This window comes from Malus domestica, chromosome 10 (genome assembly GCF_042453785.1).
Source record: "Malus domestica chromosome 10, GDT2T_hap1".
Classification (NCBI taxonomy): domain Eukaryota; kingdom Viridiplantae; phylum Streptophyta; class Magnoliopsida; order Rosales; family Rosaceae; genus Malus; species Malus domestica.
In genome coordinates, this window is record NC_091670.1 from 33,902,750 (window position 1) to 33,924,765 (window position 22,016).

At 37.9% G+C, this 22,016-nt stretch overlaps 1 protein-coding gene and 1 pseudogene across 3 annotated transcripts; both read right to left on the reverse strand.

Annotated features, from left to right (window-relative positions):
- Positions 1-1,170: 1,170 nt before the first annotated feature.
- On the reverse strand, positions 1,171-5,836 carry LOC103446024 (uncharacterized; annotated as a pseudogene).
- Positions 5,837-12,382: 6,546 nt separating this feature from the next.
- LOC103445952 (uncharacterized) lies at positions 12,383-18,582 on the reverse strand. Of its 3 annotated transcripts, none has more exons than XM_008385006.4 (22): positions 18,237-18,582; positions 17,916-18,086; positions 17,426-17,505; positions 16,866-16,952; positions 16,626-16,676; positions 16,414-16,531; positions 16,261-16,317; positions 16,106-16,170; positions 15,888-15,971; positions 15,758-15,808; positions 15,583-15,645; positions 15,449-15,495; positions 15,265-15,334; positions 15,110-15,172; positions 14,882-14,971; positions 14,729-14,767; positions 14,423-14,650; positions 14,257-14,342; positions 14,005-14,053; positions 13,843-13,923; positions 13,652-13,745; positions 12,383-12,974 (listed from the first exon to the last, which is right to left on the reverse strand). In XM_008385006.4, exons 2-22 carry the CDS (start codon positions 18,031-18,033, stop codon positions 12,664-12,666), a joined length of 1,932 nt encoding a protein of 643 aa, XP_008383228.3. In that variant the 5' UTR covers positions 18,034-18,086; positions 18,237-18,582; the 3' UTR covers positions 12,383-12,663. The 3 variants fall into 3 exon arrangements, with proteins under 3 accessions (XP_008383228.3, XP_008383230.2, XP_008383229.3); XM_008385008.4 differs by having other exon boundaries at positions 18,406-18,542; XM_008385007.4 differs by having other exon boundaries at positions 18,269-18,501.
- Between the last annotated feature and the right edge of the window lie 3,434 nt (positions 18,583-22,016).

Here is a 22,016-nt window from a genome sequence, read left to right on the forward strand (position 1 = left end):
AAATTCTTTAAAGTGTTTCTAATGAGGACAACAATACAAAGCTAAGGAGACTCTCTCAACTATATGACTTTTCCTAGACTCTGTCATATTCAGTTTTTTACATAATATTTTAGAATGTTGGTACGACAATTAACGTTAAACTATTAGGTGAATGAGAGTTCATAAAGAGTCAGACTTTAAAAGACCATTCTTAGCATTTCTCTTGAAGAATTATTGTAATTACGATTTACATGCAACAACGTACTGGTGCCGTTGCCTTTACGAACACTACTACTGTTATTAGTGTTGCATTAATTTCATCAATAAACATGTTATAATATGGGAATCCTATGGAGTATGGGAGCTTCTATTCTTCCTCGCATCATTTCCATGATGCTTGTTGTAGCTCCAACTCCAATACTCATTAACCACTCCACTCTCTCTGCTCTGCTCTAAATTAATTTGCATGGCGACCTAGATGCATGCAAAGTGAACACTCTTATGGCGCGTTTTGTGCTCGTCCCATTAAACCACAAAATCAATCCTCCACTCTTTGACTTTTCTCTCTTTGGATATAACTTTTGAATTTAACATAATAAAATATACTCGTTATTAGCATTACAGTCTAATAATATATGTCGTATATATTTTTCTTCACTTATAAGTGATCAAAAATCTAAAATTTGACTAAATGAATAACGCATTTAGTATCTAATTATTAGGGGTGTGATATCCACACACCTCATTTTACTTCTCACACACCTTTTTAATTTTCGACCGTCGGATTGGATGAATTGAAGAAGATCAACGGACATAAATTATTAAGGGGTGTGTGAGAAGTAAAATGAGGTGTGTGGATAGCACACCCCAATTATTATTGCTTACTTTTGTTTGTCTTAGTCTTAATCTTCTTAAGTAAAAATATCGTTGTATAAACAAATTAATAAAAACTTAACTTCAAAAAACCAATAGGGTTACATGTCATGATACATTTGAGATTCCGAATGTCAGACATAGCTGTACTCCAATGACAAGCATGTAATCAAAATATGGTTTTGCATATGAAAACTTGGAAAGGGACAGGAGCAACATGATTTTCTCTTCGCCATGTGTAGCTACCGTATCTTTGGTTTCCAATCATACTGAAGAATCTTAATATTGTGCAAAATTCAGGGGAAAAAAAAGAAGGTGTAACACTAACACTTTATCTCATCTTATATATTTGGGATGCATGCAGCAAAAACTGATACACTGGAGCAAATCTTCAATTGACCAAGTTACTACAATCAAACAAGTTGTAAGCATAAGATACAGATAATGTATACATCTTAGTATAGGCTGTTTCAACCCTTGCTTGTCGGATCAAACCTCAGCGGATGCAACGTTCTTTGTGATCGTGCAATTTTTGGGGATGCACCGTGGTTATCTTCAAGAACAAGGTTCTCATGGTCTCCATTGTTTCACACTCTGCCAATGGTCCTGTCACCGCAGCAGACCATGAAGTCACCTATGGCAAAGGTCCCGTAAGTGCAAGATAATTTTCACCAAAAGTTTGTGGCATTTTCTTCCAGCTAACCTGTTCAAACATCAAACTCCGAGTTTTCTTCATTATAAGAGGCATTAACATATTAAATGAAACAAAAATATGATTTACTCAGAGCAGAACGAAGACAATGAGAACCATGTAAGGCTTGGAGAATGCATGCACAGAAAAGCCAAGAAGCGCAAATTAACGATTAACAAATTGGCACCCAAAATTACCATAAACATTTGCAGAATTGAGTGTAAGGAAGAAGCTGAAGTTGATCATATTAGTGTAAATACTAGCTTTTTTTTCTCTGTTTCATGTTTAGATATTTAGCAGCAGAGAACACTTCGGATGTTCAGTGGAAAGTACCTGTTCTAGTTAAGTGTTACTCAAAACTTAATTCCTTAAACCAAGGAAATGACCAACCACAACGAGATTCAAACACAAGCACTAATCAGACAGACAATCAGAGATTCATTACCAAGCTAAGTAACTGTTGACTTAAAAAAGCATTTAAATTTGATCTCAAAGTTAACTGAACAACACAAGCTCAATCGTTATTATAATTTATAACAACGCGACACTCTAACAAGTTCATTGAGCTTTGTGCTTATGCAGACATGCAAATACGGAGACAGGTGCATGAACACCTAACTTGTTAGTTCCAGCCATGATTGCAAATAACAGTTGAAAACTTTGAAAGAAGGTGCTTAAGAATTAAATTAGGATTGCAGCCGTTCTAGTTTCACTGAACAGAAAAACATGCCCATTATATTTTCAGACTTCAAAATTTTCAATAAACAAGAAAAATAGCTCATCTTTCTCAAAGGCATTTGCATTGTAACAGTAGTTTTGTATGCTCGTATGTTATAATTAGTATCTAAAATTCTTACTTTCAGTTTGTAAATATGATAAAATAAATAAATTAGTGCAATCCTGATAAGTAATTAGATGTTGCAAGCTGTAAATACTTAATCAAAAGATTATCAACCTAACAAGCCCTACTTGTCCAGGGAATGCTTTAGATAATGCCTTGATAGTAGAATTTTGTAGCCAACTGTCATCAGTGGATATATGTTTTGGATGAGCTGCTTCCTTTCTGACATCAGATGCTTCATTTATGCCGCCACAATTCACCATTAGGCGGCCATTCGGCATCAATTTATTCTTTATTTCCAACCAAGTTGTAACCTTTCATATAAAATACAAAACAAACATAACTTAAAGCACAAGGTAACGTGTGATGCGGTCATAATGGATGACAACGAAAATATCAAGGCATATAGGCAGTTGGATACAGCATAGCTTACTGTGGAAGAAATGACAGCTGTACGAATAATAGCCAAAATATAATTAGCAAGTATGAAGGTACATAGTAGTCATTCCTAGCAAACTTATGAGGTAGAATAAATTCTAGGATCTATATTCTTACTTACCAAGCTCCTACCTTAACATGTAACTTGAACGTACATAACAGCTGGACATTTTGTTGGTTTCAATCGTCATTAGCTGTATTAAACCCTAAAGTCAAACTTCTGCAAAACGTCCTTAACTGTGTGAGCCTGTTGATTTTTGTAAAACTTACAATTTAATCGATCTTAAAACTTCGATGCCTTGTAACTGAGCTTTCAACTCATTTTGATCCTAAATTAAACAACATTTAACATCACTTTCCTATGGGTCCTTCAAGGCTTCCCTTTTCAACCTCACATCCATGTTTACAAGAGTTGTTTTCTCTGGCCAAGTCAAAGCAGTATTCTGAATGACACTTGAGGCTGGCCAAGTCAAGGCAGTATTCTGAATGCCATTTGAGGATTTCTTCTGCACATTCAAGATGACTAGGAGACTCCTTTGAGTCTAAATCCATAGGTGTTTCTCTCTCCTTATTTGCTTGCTCCTCCCGCTATTCCTTGATTAAATAACTGCATTCTCTGCATACATTCTCACTGAAATTTCACTACACCCTTTCAAAAACTACTTCTAGGTCTTTCTAATGAAACTCAGAATAAGGTTGTTCAAGTGGATAGCATTCTCTATGTGTTTCCAGAATCCAGATAGCTATGCGTAAAAAGTGTAGGGAATTGCAAGAACAAGTTAGCAATACACTAGGGACGGAACTGTAGGGAATTGCAAAAAATGAGGCATAAACAATGTATGTACTTGGGAAGTATGCACGAGTACAAAAATTACAAACAAACCCTTGAATCTGTGCACAACATCCAAAGAAACAGAAGAATGTGCTCCGGGTAATACAACGAGCCATGTAGACAAGAATCTCACCAGCATATCCTCCAGGAATATTAACTGAAGGAGAAAGGGCATTGCCAATATGAACGTTAAGTATGCCACCAGCTTGAGTTTGCTTCTCAAGATCAGACAGCCCAAGATATTCTCTTGCTTTATCAATGAACTAAAATTTTTGAAATATTGAGTAAGGAAGCATTCACCATGAACAGATCCTAGCATATAGCAGATGAAAATATGATTTTACCAAGATTAAACATATGGAAAAACAGAAAATTATAACCTTGATGAATCCCACATATTAGTTTAATCATGCTAATCACACGTCCAAGTACATATTCAGTAAACTGCTGCGTAGTGACTTTATCCGTCAGAGCTAAACAGATGAGATAGTACAACTTCGGAAGGTAAGATTTTCAAGAAATTATTGCAGACCAAGCAATTTTTTTTAAGTGATATTTTTCTTGTCAGTGGCCTTTACACTGTTAATCTAAATGTTGTTGACCTTGTGTTCTTAACTTCTTGAGTAGTTTGGCATATTTTTCAGCTATTTGAGAATAGAGTTATTTCCATAACTTATCAAATTTCAAAAGGAATTTTCTTACAGCTAAATAATTTTCAGCACATGATACTCTGTTTCTGTATTTCTTCCAGAAAGAATTTGTTACGATTACTGTTCTTATAAGGTGCCGCTAAGGGCTAAGACCTTAGATCTTGGTGCCACTTGTTTAGTTTTCCACGAATATAAGATTTTCAAGCACCAGTTAGGGAAACAAGGGTGAACAATGAGCTGCCTTACATGTTCTCTCCTAAACCATGGACAGAAAACTTTCCATTAGCAGGCCCACACCTTCAACATGATTTCATTCTGGTGTACATGATTTGAAGATTGCCACAACCTAGTCTTATGATTCCCATGACCTATAATTACGCTAAAAATGCCATACAAGATAATATAAGGCCAACACTAAAGCATCTTGGCATTGCTGCAATAGAATTGCAGCCACCAGACAAATTACATCAGAAAGCACATAGAACTGCTTAGTAGTAGAGATGTCTTGGTAGATAACGCTTTAAACCGAAAGGAAGCGATTTTGAGTCCTTTGGTCAATAGTCCCAATGTGTTCTTTAAGTTACCATACCCACATGATATTAATTCAATGTCATGAATAAGCTTTCATTTACATATGTATAGTTCATGTAGTGCAATTATAAAAGATAGTTCAAACCTATGAAGTCAAGTCAAATACTTTTCAAAAACACTCACAATTTGATCAATTTCCCAACCTTCAAGCTGCAATGATGGCCCCAAGATGAGCATCAAATGAGCAGCTGTTCCACCATCCTGACTTGAACAATTCAACAAAACTTGTAGTCAGGAAATCACTCTTTACAATACTAAAGGTATTTCACAAGATACCCAACATTTGTTCAAACTGAAATGAATTACCAAGCCAAGGATGGCAATAGGACCTTTCGGAACAATAGCAGGCAAGCTAGCAAACTCATCCTGCACAATGCAACACAATACAGAGACTTTCTTTCACATATTTGAGCGATACTCTAATCAAATCTAAACTACGTGAAGGAAGATTCGAACTTGGGTGCTTCAGCACATTTAAATACACATATCCAGTAGGAGGCAGTCCACTTCTGGTCCTTGTAAACAATGCTATGCACATTATCTGCACGAACCCAAAACAAAAACAACATAAAAATGCAGAACAAAAAAATGGGTAATAATTGGATTGAGGAAAAATATGTAAACAAACACATACGAGAAGAATCGAGGAGCAGCATTCTCGATTTCGGAGTGTCGACGATTACAATGTCGTTGAAACCGCTTTCATGGCCGTCAGCACCTGAAATTCTTCTTCTTCTTCCTCCTCCTCAATTTTCTCTTCCAATTTCACTCCTTGGTTTATCTGCGTTGGAGGCTTTGGTCTTGACTTTTCGGTTCCCATGACAGAACCGAAGCGAGACGGAGGATGTTGCTCTACAGCGATGTGAATCGTTGAGATAACTCGTAGCAGCAGGGGAGTGAGTTCGACTCAGACCGAGTTGTTGCGTGTTAGGACCTGCCAGTTGGGCCTCACACCTCTTTCAGCACCGGCCCTTTTTGTGAATAAATGCCTGGTCCCATCTTTCAAGCCCATGATCCTTAGCTAGGGTTTTACTCTTTTGTCGGGGTATAAATGTGTAATGATCAGCCCTTTAGGGTTAGAAGATGAATGCATGGAATCTCTTTTCCCTTTCGCCTCAAATTCTTCCCTTATTCTCCTCAACTTTCCTGCACTGTTTACAATTCTTTCTATTTTCAGCTTTTGATCCGATTGGGTGTACCAATTGGCATCAGAGCCTAGCGACCTATGGGCAAAAACACCCCTTCCCCGAGCTCTGACCCCGACGCCATAGCTGCTGCAGTTGATGTTCGTCATGAACATCTTCACAACCAGGTAGAAGATGTTTGTGACTCCATTTCCTCCCTGGAAACTCAGCAAGCTTCATTCCAAAAAACCCTAGATCAGATCACCACTTCTAATACATCCTTCCAAAACACCATGACTACGCAGTTTGCAGCTTTCCAATCCTTGATGCTTGATGAGTTGTGTCTCCTCAAATCAACTCACCTTCTTCCCCAACCTTTTACCTTCGTTTCCCCAGTTAATCCTACTCCTACACGCCCTGCTACATCCAACATGCAACCATCCTTCTATTCCCTATTCGACCCGACCACCACATTCTCAGGCCTCGGCTTATCTAACACCCCCAACTCCCAATCTCGCCCCAATCCCCACCTCCATTCATTCTACCCGAACCCACCCATCCCCATCTACCATCACAAGTCGAACCTCCTACTCCCAGCAGCCACAACCTTCTTCCTCTATATTCTCACCCCACTCCTACACCTCTTTTTCACCTATTTCTCCTACATTCCATGTTATCCCATCCATAACCCTTGTTTCTGCACCCCACACACTTACAACCCTACCTCCTTACACAAACATATCTCATCCCGTTAAAAACATCAAAATGGAACTCCCTCATTTTAATGGGAATGACCTTTATGGCTGGTTAGCTATGGCCGAACGTTACCTCGACTATTACGAGGTCCCTCCCCATCAATGGGTACTTGTGGCAACATGTAATTTTGGTGCTGATGCATCTATTTGGATGCACAGTTTGGAACAGTGATATGGCCGAGATAATTGGAGTTTATTTGTTGACCTGTTGCTCCAACGTTTTGGTGGAGGTGATACAGCCAATATTGAATCCCAACTCATCCACATTCAACAAATAGGCATTATGCATGAGTATATTGCTGATTTTACTAAGCTATCGTGTTGGGTCATTGATTGGACTGAGAATCAGTTGAAACATGTCTTTTTGGATGGCCTCAAGGAGGATATTCACCATGATGTCTTAGCACTGGAACCAGATTCCTTACACCAAGCTAAAAAATTAGCAAAATTTTTTGAAACCAAGAATCAGACCAAACAAATTTCCCATCCGGCATACTCTCGGCCATAGCCTTCCTCTACCTTTTTGAAACCACATAACCCTACACCCACACCCGCTCTTCCCACCCCTAAATCACCACAGCCCCTCTTAGTCCATTTAAGAGGTTAACTCCCGCTGAGGTCCAAGAAAAGATACGAAAAAGGGAATGGTTCAATCGCCCAGAACCTCACGTTCCAGGACATAAATGCAAAGCTCTCATGTTTGTATTACTTGATGCAACCAGCCCAGAAGACGACACCACAAAGTTTCATGACTGCCAATCGGAGGAACACCCACTTCCGGATACTGCTTGTCACATGCTGGAGTTTTTTTTGATACCTGGTCTACCATGGGTCAACCTATGCGATTAAAAGGCTCTATTCAATCCCACCCTATTTATATTCTTATTAATTTAGGCTTTGCTTACAATCTGCTCTACCTTGATATTGCCCATCAATTAGACTTGCAAACTGAACAAGTTGACCCTGTTCATTTCACCACAACCGCCCATGAACAAGTTACAGTGACCCGGAGAGCTCTTAATGTCTCAGTTACACTACAAGGTTACACCATTACGGGTTCATTCCTACTTCTGGACATCCATGGCTATGACTTTATTCTGGGCTCAGCGTGGTTAGAAATCACTTGGGTTTATAGGGTGGCATTTCAAAAACAAAACCATGATCTTCAATGTGCAGGGCATGATCCATACACTTTAAGGCTTGATCACTGCCCACCCACCCTTTCCAACTTATCACTCGTTACAACCACATTTCCACAGTACCCTTCCAGCCACCCACCACACCCCACCCACCAAACCATCACTTTCCCCACCTCCTAATACCCACCTCGCCATTGTATCCCTCCTTACACAATATCAACACATATGTTTCATCCCCACGGGTCTCTCTCCCCAACGGCTTATTGACCATAAAATCCCTCTATTACCAAACACTACCCCCATTAATGTACGTCCATATCGTTATCCCTATTCCCAAAAAGCTGAAATAGAACGGCAGGTGCAGGACCTTCTTCATTCAGGAGTTATCCGAAATAGTAATATCCTTTTTTCCTCTCCAGTTCTCCTAGTGAAAAAAAAAGGATGATTCTTGGCATCTTTGCATTGATTATAGAGCATTAAACGCAGCCACTGTTAAGGACCGTTTTCCAATTCCTGTGGTAGACAAGTTACTTGACGACATGGTGCTGCTATATTCTCCAAGCTAGACCTTCGGTCCGGCTACCACCAAATTCGGATGTGTTCAGAAGACATTCCCAAAACAGGTTTTTGCACACATGACAGTTACTTCGAATTCTTGGTCATGCCCTTTGGTTTGTCCAATGCTCTATCCATCTTTCAAGCCTTGATGAATTCGATATTTCAGCCTTACTTATGTAAGTTTGTATTAGTTTTTTTTTTTATGATATCCTTGTGTATAGTTCTTCGTTGGTTACTCACCTCTCCCATTTAGAGACTGTTTTTCAAATTTTGTCTTCTAACAGCATGAGAGTCAAGCTTACCAAATGTTCTTTTGGGAAAGCCACTGTTGATTATTTGGGACACTCCATTTCGGCACAGGGGGTGGCAGTTGACAATTCCAAAATAAAGACCATTGTTGATTGGCCAAAACCTCAGTCCATCAAAGGTCTCTGTTGCTTCTTGGGTTTAACGGGCAATTATCGAAAGTTCGTCCGTCATTATGGCTTTATTGCTAAGCCCTTGACCAACATGCTACAGTAGGGCAATTTCTCTTGGATAATTGAATCCATTGCTACCTTTGATAAGCTTAAACATGCACTTGCTACTACACCAGTTCTTGCACTTCTTGACTTCAATAAACAGTTCGTAATCGAAACAGATGCGTCGGGTGTCGATATAGGTGTTGTTCTATGTCAAGAAGGTCACCCCATAGCTTACCTCAGTAAAGCTTTGTCTGGTCGTAATCTCGGCCTCCCTACCTATGACAACGAGATGTTTACCATCGTCTTCACTGTGCAAAATTGGAGACATTATTTACTGGGTCAACACTTTCGTATCGTGACCGATCATAAACCCATAAAACACTTCTTAGAACAGCGTATTTCAACACCTCAACAACAGAAATGGCTGGTGAAACTGCTCGAATATAATTACACGGTGGATTATAGACCGGGTTCACAAATCGTGCCCTGGATGCCTTCTCCCACCGGCTTGAACTGCTCCCTCTTATGGGTTTATCCTTCCCTGTTTTTTATTGCATTCCTACACTCCAGCAATCGTATGCGACAGACCAATAAGTCCAACATCTATGGCTTTCCTTAATACGGACACCAAACTCAAGTGTTCGAGGTTTCTCACTGGTTAATGGTATCCTTCATTACAAGCAGCGTGTCTTTGTCCCTATTTCATCACAGTGGCGTACAAAAATATTGGATGGATTTCACTTTTCATTGCAAGGGGGTCACTCAGGTTTCCTTCTAACCTACCACCATGTCTCCCGCAACTTTCTTTGGCCAGGTATATGTAAGGACATCAAGCACTTCGTGTCCACTTGCCAAGAGTGCCAAAGGTAGAACAATGAGACGATTAAACTGCCGGGTTTCCTGCAACATCTTCCCATTCCTAATGGCATTTGGCAGGACATCGCACTTGACTTTGTAGAAGGGTTGCCACCATCTAATGGCTAAACAGTTATTTTGGATGTTGTCAATCGTTTAACTAAGTATGGTCACTTCATCCCAATCAAGCACCCATATACAACTGCCTCAATTGCGGACACCTTCATCAAAGAGATTTTTCGCCTCCACGGCATGCCCAAATCAATTGTATTTGACCGTGATCCCACATTCCTTAGTCACTTTTGGAAAGAATTTTTCAAAAACCAAGGCACCAAACTTTGTCGCAGCTCAGCCCACCACCCTCAATATGATGGCCAATCCGAGGTCCTCAACCGTAGATTGGAGCATTTTCTTCACTGTTTTTTGGCTGATCGTCCTCACAAGTGGGCTACCCTCCTTCCATGGGCTGAATGGTGGTACAACACTACATTTCAGTTGGCCATTAAGATGTCGCCATTTTAGGCATTATACGGTGTGCCACCCCCTTTAATTCAGGCCTACATGCCTGGGACTACAATTGTTCACTCAGTTGATGAAGCTTTACAGGATCGCGACAATGTGCTACACCTCTTGCGTGCAAACTTGCACCTTGCTCAGAATTGGATGAAGCAAATTCATGATAATGGACGCACAGACCGTGAATTCAATGTTGGTGATTAGGTTTATCTCAAACTTCAGCCTTACAGTCAGCAGTCTGTAGCAACAAGAACATTCAACAAACTTGCTTCAAAATTTTATGGACCATTCCAAGTGAAGGCTCACATCTGTGCCATGGCATACCACTTGAATTTGCCCCGAGACTCCAAGATCCACCCCGTTTTCCATGTCTCCTTGTTGAAGAAGAAGATTGGTGATGCTATCACACCAACCCAGAATCTGCCTCCCATTGATTCCACAGGACTCTTGCATTGGCAACCAGAGAAGGTTTTAGATAGGGGAATGTTCAAGAAGAAGAACGCTGCAATTACTAAATGGCTCATCCAGTGGACCGGCCTTCCACCTGAGGACACCACATGGGAGGAGGCTGACGAAATCATCACTCTCTACTAAGCCTTGATGATAGGCCCCGTCTCATGGGAGAAGGGTTGTTAGGACCTACCAGTTAGGCCTCACACCTCTCATTCAGCACCGGGCCTTTTTGTGAATAAATGCATGGTCCCGTCTTTCGAGCCCATGATCTTTAGCTAGGGTATTACTCTTTTGTCGGGGTATAAATGTGTAATGATCAGCCATTTAGGGTTAGAAGATGAATGAATGAAATCTCTTTTCCCTTTTGCCTCAAATTCTTCCCTTATTCTCCTTAACTTTTCTGCACTGTTTACAATATTTCTATTTTCAGCTTTTGATCCAATTGGGTGTACCATTGTGCGGGTAGGACTAGCAGGCTATTTATTAACAGAGCCATTGCTGTCTTCAATCTTCCATCCCCAGCAGCTTCACTTCGTTGTTTCTTATCCGTTTGTCTATTGGGTTTTTGGTATTTTTTAGGGAAGCTATGTACTGTTCATTTTAACGAAAAACTATATTTTTACACTAAAAAATCAATCATGGCACTATTCACTTTATCCTTTATTTTGTCTTTATGGTTAAAACTCTAAGTTTTTAAGTTTTTTTCATTATTTTTCCTTATTTTTAATGGATGTGGTCACTCAGAAAACTGCAGGGCCACCTGCCGAACTTTTGTAAGGAAATTGTTCGGCTGTATACCATCGAACAGATTTTTATTTAGATATTTTTTCTATGTTCGGCAAGGGGCAACCGTGACTATGGTAATTATTCGGGTGCCTTTTTACTGAACATTTCAGCGAACCCAGAACTAAAATGTAGCAAGCAGTTGGATTTGAGCACTTAAAACATTTAGTTTTATTCTGGTAATGTCATTTAGTGAATAAATTCAAGCAACTTAACACCATTGTAATTTGAACATGCTTTTTTGGAGTTAGGACCATGAGTTTTTTTTTTTGGACATATGTTTTATTTATTTATTTATTAAATGACGTATTATTGATAATATATCAATAACATAACGTACTAACATGTTATCAATATATTATCTTCAATATTAATATAAAATCCGTCACCTATCAAAGGACGAACATCGTGTACAAAATAATCCAAGGTATTTTCTTCTGATTTAGGGTGTTGCAAGCCATGGTTGATTACAAAACGCACTGATCCAGAGAAAATAGTGGGCAATGGGAATGCTAATTTGGGTAGAACATCTAACCATATAGAGTTCGAGAAATTTTTAGGGTTACCCGAAACTTGTATCAGGTGGTGTTCTCACTAGTGGAAATTTGACACTTAGATATTCTTTTCTTTCGTTTTAATTAACTAAATTTAGGTGTTGAATTCTCACAAGTGGGGAACACCACCTGACACAAGAACACTTAAAATACTTTGTGTGCAATGCATATATATAAATATATTTATTACTGCATTAAAATCAAGACAAAAACAAACGATAGGGAGCTGCATGGGTTGGGGAGGGGGGGGGGGTTTGAACTTTGAAGAAGGGGCGACCCCCTGGACAATACTAAGTGCAGTACATAGATTTTGACAAGCTGAAGCCTGTTTTCCAAAAAAAACACCACAGGATTCAGCAGCTCTCTCCTCCATTCTTTCTAAAGTTTGTCTTTGGATGGCTATATATATCTAACCATGTCCCAAAAGACTGTACAAACCAACACCATCATAATTATATCACCTAAAATCCTCTGTTAATTAGTAATAATAATCATCCCCTAAACCACACCACAAACAAAAGATTATCTCCTACTAATTAATATTATATATAGAGGCATCAACTGCCTTCACAAGTGCATTCCTTTGAAAATGCTGTATGCACCGTCTTGTGCTCGATTGGCAAACTTCGTTACAGCTCCGTTTTGGTATGCTTTTGCTGCTCCTTTTGGGATATTCCTCCCGCATGCTGCTTGGAACACATGATTGCTTGCTGCGTTTGGAACAGTGGTCCTTTGGGACAACATGTCATTGCTTGCTCCATTTGGGACAATATTCCTTTGGGACAACATGTCATTGGCAGCTACATTTGGGACGTTTCTTTTGCTCTCGGAGCCCTGAAAGAGATTGTCCAACTGCCCACATGCTGCAGCTATAAGCCCTGCATGATATTACAAAATCGATGGTTATTTACAAGCCTTTGTGTTACTTCTGCAATCTGATGCACAGTTCATGAGTAGAGAAGAGTTTTGAATTCGGGTTCTCAAAAACAGCATAAAGTAAGATTCGAATGATCAGACTGCTAAAGTAAGATTTGAGTGATCAAACTGCGGCAATGAGGTACACAACCTAAGGGCCCATCTTCTAGCTCAAATATGTGGCGACACTTTTAGCTGTAAATTGGGTCAGGCTGGTCAACTTCAGAATTTTTCACCTTATCATGTTGAGAGTGTGAATCCCACATCGAGGAACTAAAGTCTCGTATAGCGGTTTAAATGATCTTGGGCCTCTCCACCTATAGATTCTTAAAGGAACAATTGAACTATATTGCAAATTAGTTAAGCTTGGCCTAATTTTTAGAGGAACAATATGGAGCACTCTTTGTTTCAAGCTAAGTACCAAGTTACGAACTACTATGAATAATCAGTTTTGGTTTCTCTCTCTATTTTTAGAATCTGAAGTGTAGAGATTTGATCCAACGGTTGGAAGTTTAGCGATGATCACAACTTTCAACCATAAACTAGTAGTACACGCGGTGTAAGTCTCAGGTTTATGTAACGTAGTATAACTGAAACACAAAGCTGAGTGTACAAATTTAAGGATAAATGAAGCATATACCTAAGAATAGAGCAGAAGGTTTTCCAGGTCTTGATTTAAATTCAGGATGGAACTGGACACCGATGAAATATGGATGATTACGCAGCTCAACAATCTGTAATGTCGATATACCAAATGTTACCTCAGAATTACCACAATATACCAATCCATTTGATTCTAAAGTTACAAAGACAAAGAATGAAAGTTTATACCTCCATGCGTTGGCCAGTTTCATCCTTGCCAGTAAAAGAGAGGCCGGAATTTTCAAGGCGTGCTACCATTTCAGGATTCACCTGGACATCCAACAGAATTAGTCCTCCTGATAAAAATAGCTTCATAGAATATACAACTGTTTGCCTTGGGATGTTATGTACCTCATATCTGTGCCGATGTCTCTCATCAATGAAGCGTTTGTTTCCATAACTAACAAAACGGAAATTGCAAAGATTAGCCAATATAAGCATCCCATCAACATGCTGGTATGTGTATCAAATCAAGTTACTGATTTATCCTTGCAGATCAATAAATTTTCTCAGAAGCTTTGATTCTTATGGAAAAATATGAGTGAAGATACAAATAAATGTGATCTGTGAAAATCAAGTGCGTGTATTTCGTTCAATACTCACAGTTTAGCTGATTTGCAGTCTGTAGACTGAAAATAGGTTCTCCTCGATCCAACACGCATCGTGCCTCCCATATGTGTTTTCGAGCCCTGCTTACATGGTACGGAGATCAGATAATGGGAAAAACAAGATAAAGTTCCATTCGCTGTCAAATTCAAGGAATACAGACCTCAGGCATGAATATAACACAGGGGTTTTTAGTGTCAGGAACAAATTCTGTGCTATGAGCATCTTTCAGACCAAGAACAGATCGCGCAACCTCAATCACAGCAATCTGCATTCCCAGACAAATGCCAAGGAATGGAATTCTCTTTTCCCGGGCATATTTTGCAGCAAGAATTTTCCCTTCCACTCCTCTGTCACCAAACCCTCCGGGAACAAGCATACCATCTGCATCCTGAAGATATAGGCCAGTCAGAGGGGTAACAAAGAAAGCAACTACAACTTAAGAAGGCTATTAAACATCAGTTAAAACCTTCAATAACTTCCATGCAGCTTTATAGGCATCAGGTTTCTGCAATATGCACATTTTTTTGTCAAGTTTTTATCTAAGGTAAGATGTACATAAATTTTACGAATGAATATAAGATATAAATAAATTTTACGAATAAATATAAGATATAATAACCTCTTTTGCGGTTGCTTCTTCAAGGTCTTCAGCCGAAACCCAATCCACGAAAAGTTTTTTGCCACGAGCAACAGAAGCATGCACAAGAGCCTGCAGAAAGTAGTACAGATTTATATCCAGCACCATCACCAATTTGCAAACGATCCATATTATTTCAAAAGTAAAGTGTCAGAATGAAAGCAAAACAATTAACACTTGCTAACAGAATTAAGTGGTAGCTAGGTGCACCTTTTGTACTGAAAGGTAGGCATCCGTAAGGCTTGTATACTTTCCGACCATGGCAATTCGAACCTGTTACACAAATGACATTGGAACTTCAAGTTTCCGCCAACAGACAAAACTAAAAGTATGACATTAGGAATTGCTTTGGATTTGTAACCTACCGGGTCATGCAACTTGTCACAAGTTTCAGCCCTAGAAGTCCACTCTTCCAATTCAGGTTCCTTCGTTAATCTGCAAATTATGGATGAATGTTACAAAACTAAATGCGGCAGCAACTGATCCATAGGATTACATCCCAAAATTACATGGCAAAAGAAAAAATAGAGAAGAGTTCATGAGACAAACCCTTGAAGGTTGAGCACTTTGAAGATTGCTTCATGAGCTTTCTGATCCTATTTGAGAAGAAGCATGTGACAATTAGAGATTCAAAATGATTTAAGAAAGTTGATACATTTCAGAATTTGTTGATAACAACTTACTCTTAAAAGTAATGGAACGTGCCAGATGTTGGGAACGTCGTAGAGAGTGATGACGTTCTCTTTCTACAAAATATTTGTTATTGCATCTTCAGTAAAGTAAGCATCTTGCAGCATCTTTCCAAGAAAGATAAAATTTCTAGTAAAATGCTTGAACTAAAGTTTTTCTAACATTTACCTGTACATGGCAAAAGTGACTGATTTTCGTCTTCACGTTCTCTTCTAGGGCCTGTAATTCAGAATCTTAGGCCAACATGGCAAAGAAAAAAGTCTGTATGTTTGATAGAGAGTGAGTGATATAGACAGACCGTTGTACTGCGACAAGCTATGATATGCGGTGTCAAACCCAGACATCTCAGTCCACGAACGCTGTGTTGTGTTGGTTTTGTTTTCTGAACATGATTTGATACATCAATTAGAGCAATTAAAGTAGTTTTTTTTTTCATGACAGAGAAATTTAACAGAGGTTAGATCATATTTCTATACGAAAAAACTTGTGAACACAGAGTTATAAAAGAAGCTTTACCTGCTCACCAACAACATTCAAAACAGGCACAAGGCTCACATGAATCAAGCAAAAGTTGTCACCACCTGAAATGGAAAAAAGAAAAAATCAACCAAGTTTTCAGAAAGAATGTTACATAATTGTGCCATATGAAGTTTGCTATTCAATTTGCTTACCGACGCGGTATGAGAACTGTCCTAGTGCCTCAATGAAGGGCATGGATTCAATATCACCTACAACCATGAAATTTTTCAGTTACTTGAAACAGCTTATGCTGCAAGGCATCAAGAACCCTATTGTGAATATATATATAATGTATGTATGTATACCTATAGTTCCACCCAATTCGATGACACAAACATCAGCTGCACCTGACTGTCCATCCACCGGAATTTTTGCTACACGCTCGATCCACTCTTGGATTGCATCTGTGATGTGAGGGACAACCTGCAGAAAAGCGAACAAAGAAACAATTATTAAAAAAAAGAGGGACTAAATAAATATAGTACAAGGGAGTCAGAGGTCAGAGGTAGACAAAAACCTGGACAGTTTTTCCCAGATAATCTCCCCTTCTCTCTCTGTCAATAACATCCTGTGACACAAGAAAAGAAAAATCAAATTTTTGCTAATTGGTCATCAAGATTATGCAGAGATTTTTGGAATATGGACTAGTAGGTATTATATAAATATAAAATACACACACACACACAAATATACATACATAAATACATACATATATATATATATATATATGTGTGTGTGTGTTTTTATATTGACTTGCCTGGTAAATCTTTCCAGTAGTAATATTATTATCACGGGTCAGCTTGATATCTAGAAATCGTTCATAGTTTCCAAGGTCCAAGTCCACCTGTGACATTGAAAAAAAAAAACAAATTAGCAAATAGAAAGTCTGTGAATCGCTCACGTTTGTTCCAGATTTTGACACTCGAGTCCAAATTTCATATTGATAACTTTATTACTTTTGAGTGTCATAGATAGCACAGATGTGAGTTTCTAATAATTAGATTGATAAACAACAAATATTTCTCAATAATAAAGTTTCCGCCTTATGCAGACGTATGTTAGGTCGGTTGGATAAGATGGTGTGCCTACCCTTTTGTACTCAAGTTTGAATTAATCCCCTCCCAGTAAATTAGAGTAATTTACAATATCCCCTAGTTAAAAACAAGTTTTCTGCCTTTTGATATCCAAAAATAGATTCATCAGCTTTTCTCCAGAAGATCCAAAGCTCCTTACAAATCACAGTTCCTCTCACAAACTGTCCCTAAAAGGAAGGGGGAAAAATTATCGAGAAACGAGAAGGAGAGTAAGCTTATGTACCTCACCACCATCATCCAACACAAACACTTCACCATGCTCAACTGGGGACATAGTTCCGGCATCGGTGTTTAGGTAAGGATCTGAATGACAAAAGAAACAGAGAAACCATGAAATGAAAAAAGAAAAATAAATTCCCACAAAAGACAAACAAATCCATATGAAAATTGATTAGAGAATTGCTGCAGGCATTCAGTTTTTATCACTGAAATTAAACTAACTGAAATTTAAAATTTTTCATACTCCTATTAAAAAAGAAGAATGTTTAATTAGCAGAAAAAGCTAAATCTGATACATCTTTTTTCCCCATAAAAAAAAAAAAAAAAAGAAGAAAGAAAAAAGTGGATGTGCTTTCCAACAAAAAGGGCATAATGGGTTGCCTCAAAAATTAAAACAGCAGGGATTAGCAACAGAAGATTAATAAATAAAATGAAACCAAAATAACAAGAACAAAAAGAACAACAAAAAAAAGAAGAAGAAGAGAAAAAGAGACCAATTTTAATGGAAGTGACTCGAAGTCCACAAGCTTTGAGAAGAAGGCCAATACTGCTAGCAGTCACTCCTTTCCCAAGTCCACTTACTACTCCTCCTGTCACCAAAATATACTTCATGCTTCTTCTCCCCTTGTTCTTTCAAAACACCAACTTTTTCTGTGTAATTATTCCTACACAAAAACAAACAAATCCCATCACCCCAATAAGCATTTTAATCTCCACCATTGATCCTGTAAACCAAATGAAGAAGAAGAAGAAGAAGAAGAAGAAGAAGAAGAAGACGAAAGAAAAAGTTGGATTTATTTATTTCTTTTCTTTACTATGAACTTTCAACTCTGTAACAGAAATCCACCAGCCACCAGCACAGTAGTGTTTGCTAAATCTTTACTTTAAATTCTCCAGTTATTTCTTGGTGACTTTCAAACGTTATCTGATTTCTCTCTCCTTAAATCCAACAAAGAAGTTCAAAGAGGATGTGTTGTATCATACAAAATCCAAAGCAAGAAAAGACCAGTCACCAGCTTGTTAACAGCAACAGACAGGGAAAAAAAAGGGAGAAGAGAATAATGTGGTAGTTAATTCAATGGGGAATTGGTTAGGCATATGACTGCCTTTTATAGACAAAGTGGCAATCCAACATAAAATAAAATAAAGAAAACCATGTTCTTTTTCCCCTCTAAAAAATGACTAATTATTTATGCTCTTCCATTTTATCAATTTTTATTTATCACGTCACTACTGCAACTGAGCACCCAAGGTATTCCCCATCCCACCAATAACTTGTAAATGAACTATAAATAAAATCACGACCAGTTATCTCCTTATTTTCATCAAATTAATTGTAATTTATAAGAAATTAAAATAAATTAGAAAACTGGTCGGTTGTGGATAAATATTCTTGATACTTTAATGACTTAGTAAAAATTGACCAACTTTGCATTTTATGCTACATAATTTTTTTTATTAATTTAACAAATTTAATAGAAGGGTTTCTAAACAATTCAGGGTCCTCAGTGTATGCACTTTTCTCCGGCCAACAAAATGTTTACTCTTTTCTGCCAACTAGGACAAATTTGAAGGCACTAATAACTATAATTAATAAACATATCCTCTTTTTATAACCACTTCTTTCCATTTGTATGTGTCAATCTCAACCTTCCATCTTGCAACCTCCTCAAATTGTTACCAAATATATGCATAGTTACATGACCAAATAAGCAGTGGCGGAGCCAGAAATTCATGCCAGGAGGGGCCTTTAAACTAATGAAAGAAATTAGAAAAAAAATTAGTAATATCATGGAAAATTTGAATCAAACAAGAGTGATGGAGCTTTAAAATTTGTATGAAAAAATTAGTATTGAGAGATATCATAGTAAATAGAACTTGTGTTGACATCGAACGCAACATTGATAATAACGTTATAACTAGCTCAAACTATTATTACGTTATTTTTCTTTTAATATTATTGAATCTTCCTCTCGAATATATATACCTTGTTTTATATGAACTAACAAAAAAATAAGCTATTATTACGATACTTTTTTTTAATATCCTTCAATCTTCCTCCCGAATATATATACCTTGTTTTATATGAACTAACAAAAAAAATTGGTTTAAAAGAAATCAAAATGTTAGCAGAAGGGTAGTTATATATGGTAATTGGTAAAAAAAATACCAAAAAGTAGCTTTCCGTCAGCAAGCGTCGACCCAGGATGTAATGAAACCTTTAAAACCTAACATACCAACACACCACATGCACATTATTGCAAAAATTACTACATAATCAATATAAATTTATTTTCAGGATGGGTCATGGACTACCATAATCTCCATGTGGCTCCGCCACTGCAAATAAGAGTTCTCCCGTCCCATCCACCTTCAAATTTAGTTATGTATATATACAGTTACATGTACGTATGTATAAACGCACACCCACCGCGAGTACTTTTTGTTTACTTCTTCTAAAAGACATAAAACAACATAATTACAATTAAACTCTAACACGAATTTGTGATTAAATTCTCTATAATCGTAACATATGCATCTTTTCCATCTCTCCCAAAAAAAACAAAAACCTAACTATATCCGATGTTCTTAATTACAAACTAAACCTAACTAATTCTCTCCCCTAAATAAAAAAAACCAAAACCTCCCAACTATATCCGATGTTCTTTCATATTAAACCTAACTAATTCTCCACTTCATCCATATCGAAGGTCTATTCTGCGTATAGTACAATAACATTAACATATAACTAATACTGTAAAAGGGAAGACGTAATCTTAGTTACAAGAGGATAATATTGTTTTACTACCAGTAAAATTACATTATCCTTGTAACTTAGATTGGTTATGCATTTATTTTATAGATACATATATATATATATATATATATATATATATATAAAATGTTATCATCTGTAATATTGTATTAGGTTTTCCTTTTTAGTTTGTCTTTGGTAATTTGCCTTCTTCTATTTTCTTGGGAGAGGCCTGAACTTATTTCTGTTGTCAAAATCAAATATGCTGATACTATATAATAACAGTTGAACAAGACAGAATAGGTTCCGGCGAAAATGGAGATGGCCAGCATTTTTTTTGTCGTGTTAGGAACTTGGAGCTAGGGTTAGTTTATTCAGAAGTTATCGAGTGGAGAGGATAACCTCAAAGTAAAATATTTTAGAATTATTGATAATTTTTTTTATTGTTTTAATATACTCTTTAACATGAAATGAGGCTCTATTATATATACAACTCATGTGAGGGAACATGGGATTATATTCAGATCAAGTTAGGTACTTTCATATAGTGCAAAATGTTGTATACAGTTAAAGTAATGTTTTTTTGGAGTATGTAAGATAATTGGGCCAACTATGAAGGTGTGTATGTAATGTCATCGCACAGGATCTTTAATTTTTTTTCTTTCCACGTGTATAATAATATACCATATTAATACATGTCATTCTTCACATATTTAGCGCCCGACGCAAATGATATAGTGCTTCCTGATTGTCGCATGAGCTATGGGATCGATTCTTGCCTTATGCACAAAATCTCAAGACTTTTTAAAGGCTTCTAATGTAATATTGCACATAACTCTTAAAATCTTAGAGCCGATTCTGCCTTTTAAAAGCTCCCAATTTATTTTCGCACATGACTCCTAAAATTTCATAACTGACCACGTATCATAATATTACATGTCACATCCTGGTCCGGGCCCCCACCACATCCTAGGCTCCACTCCATCGTAGCACGATATTGTCCGTTTTGGGCCCCAACCACGCCCTCACGGTTTTATTTATGGGAATTCACACGAAAACTTCTCGGTGGGTCACCCATTATGGAATTGCTCTCGCGCGAACTCGCTTAACTTCGAAGTTCCGATGGAACCCGAAGCCAGTGAGCTCCCAAAAGGTCTCGTGCTAGGTAGAGATGAGAATATACATAAGGCTTACATGATCTACTCCCCTGGGCGATGTGGGATGTTACAATTCACCCCTCTTAGGGGCCTGACGTCCTCGTCGGCACACATCCGGCCAGAGATTGGCTCTGATACCAAATTGTCACATCCTGGCTCGGGCCCCCACCACATCCTGGGCTAGACTCCGCCATAGCACAATATTGTCCGCTTTAGGCCCCGACCACGCCCTCACGGTTTTGTTTCTGGGAACTCACATGAGAACTTTCTAGTGAGCTCCCAAAAGGCCTCGTGCTAGGTAGAGATGGGAATATACATATAAGGCTTACATGATCCACTCCTCTGGACAATGTGGAATGTTACATAACATGTCAAATATATGCTAGGAAACACTAGTGTTTAAATATAGCATCTTTCTATCTTTTATGATCTAAAGATGACCGGTTTGCCATGCTTGAATTTGATGTTACAAAGGATGCAAATAAGATAAAAAGAGGTGGCAAAATTGGATGGCGGTGATACTGCTTTAGCCTTTAGTCTTTTAGCCACGCGAGGTGTTACTTCCTTTTTTTGTTCCTTTCCTTTTTTGTTCCAATAAATAATGCTTTCACTTTTGCAACATCAAGTTCAATCTTTGAGGAGAAAGAATATTTCCCTTAATCATGTATCTTCCATAATTGGAT

Excerpts from the sequence above, each read along its gene's own strand:
- LOC103445952 (XM_008385006.4), bottom strand. The coding sequence starts at position 18,033 with ATGAAGTATATTTTGGTGACAGGAGGAGTAGTAAGTGGACTTGGGAAA. Across the intron at positions 17,506-17,915 it reads AGTCACTTCCATTAAAATTG|ATCCTTACCTAAACACCGAT; the intron begins GTCTCTTTTTCT and ends TTTGTCATTCAG. Across the intron at positions 15,496-15,582 it reads ACGTTCCATTACTTTTAAGA|GATCAGAAAGCTCATGAAGC; the intron begins GTAAGTTGTTAT and ends CTTCTCAAATAG.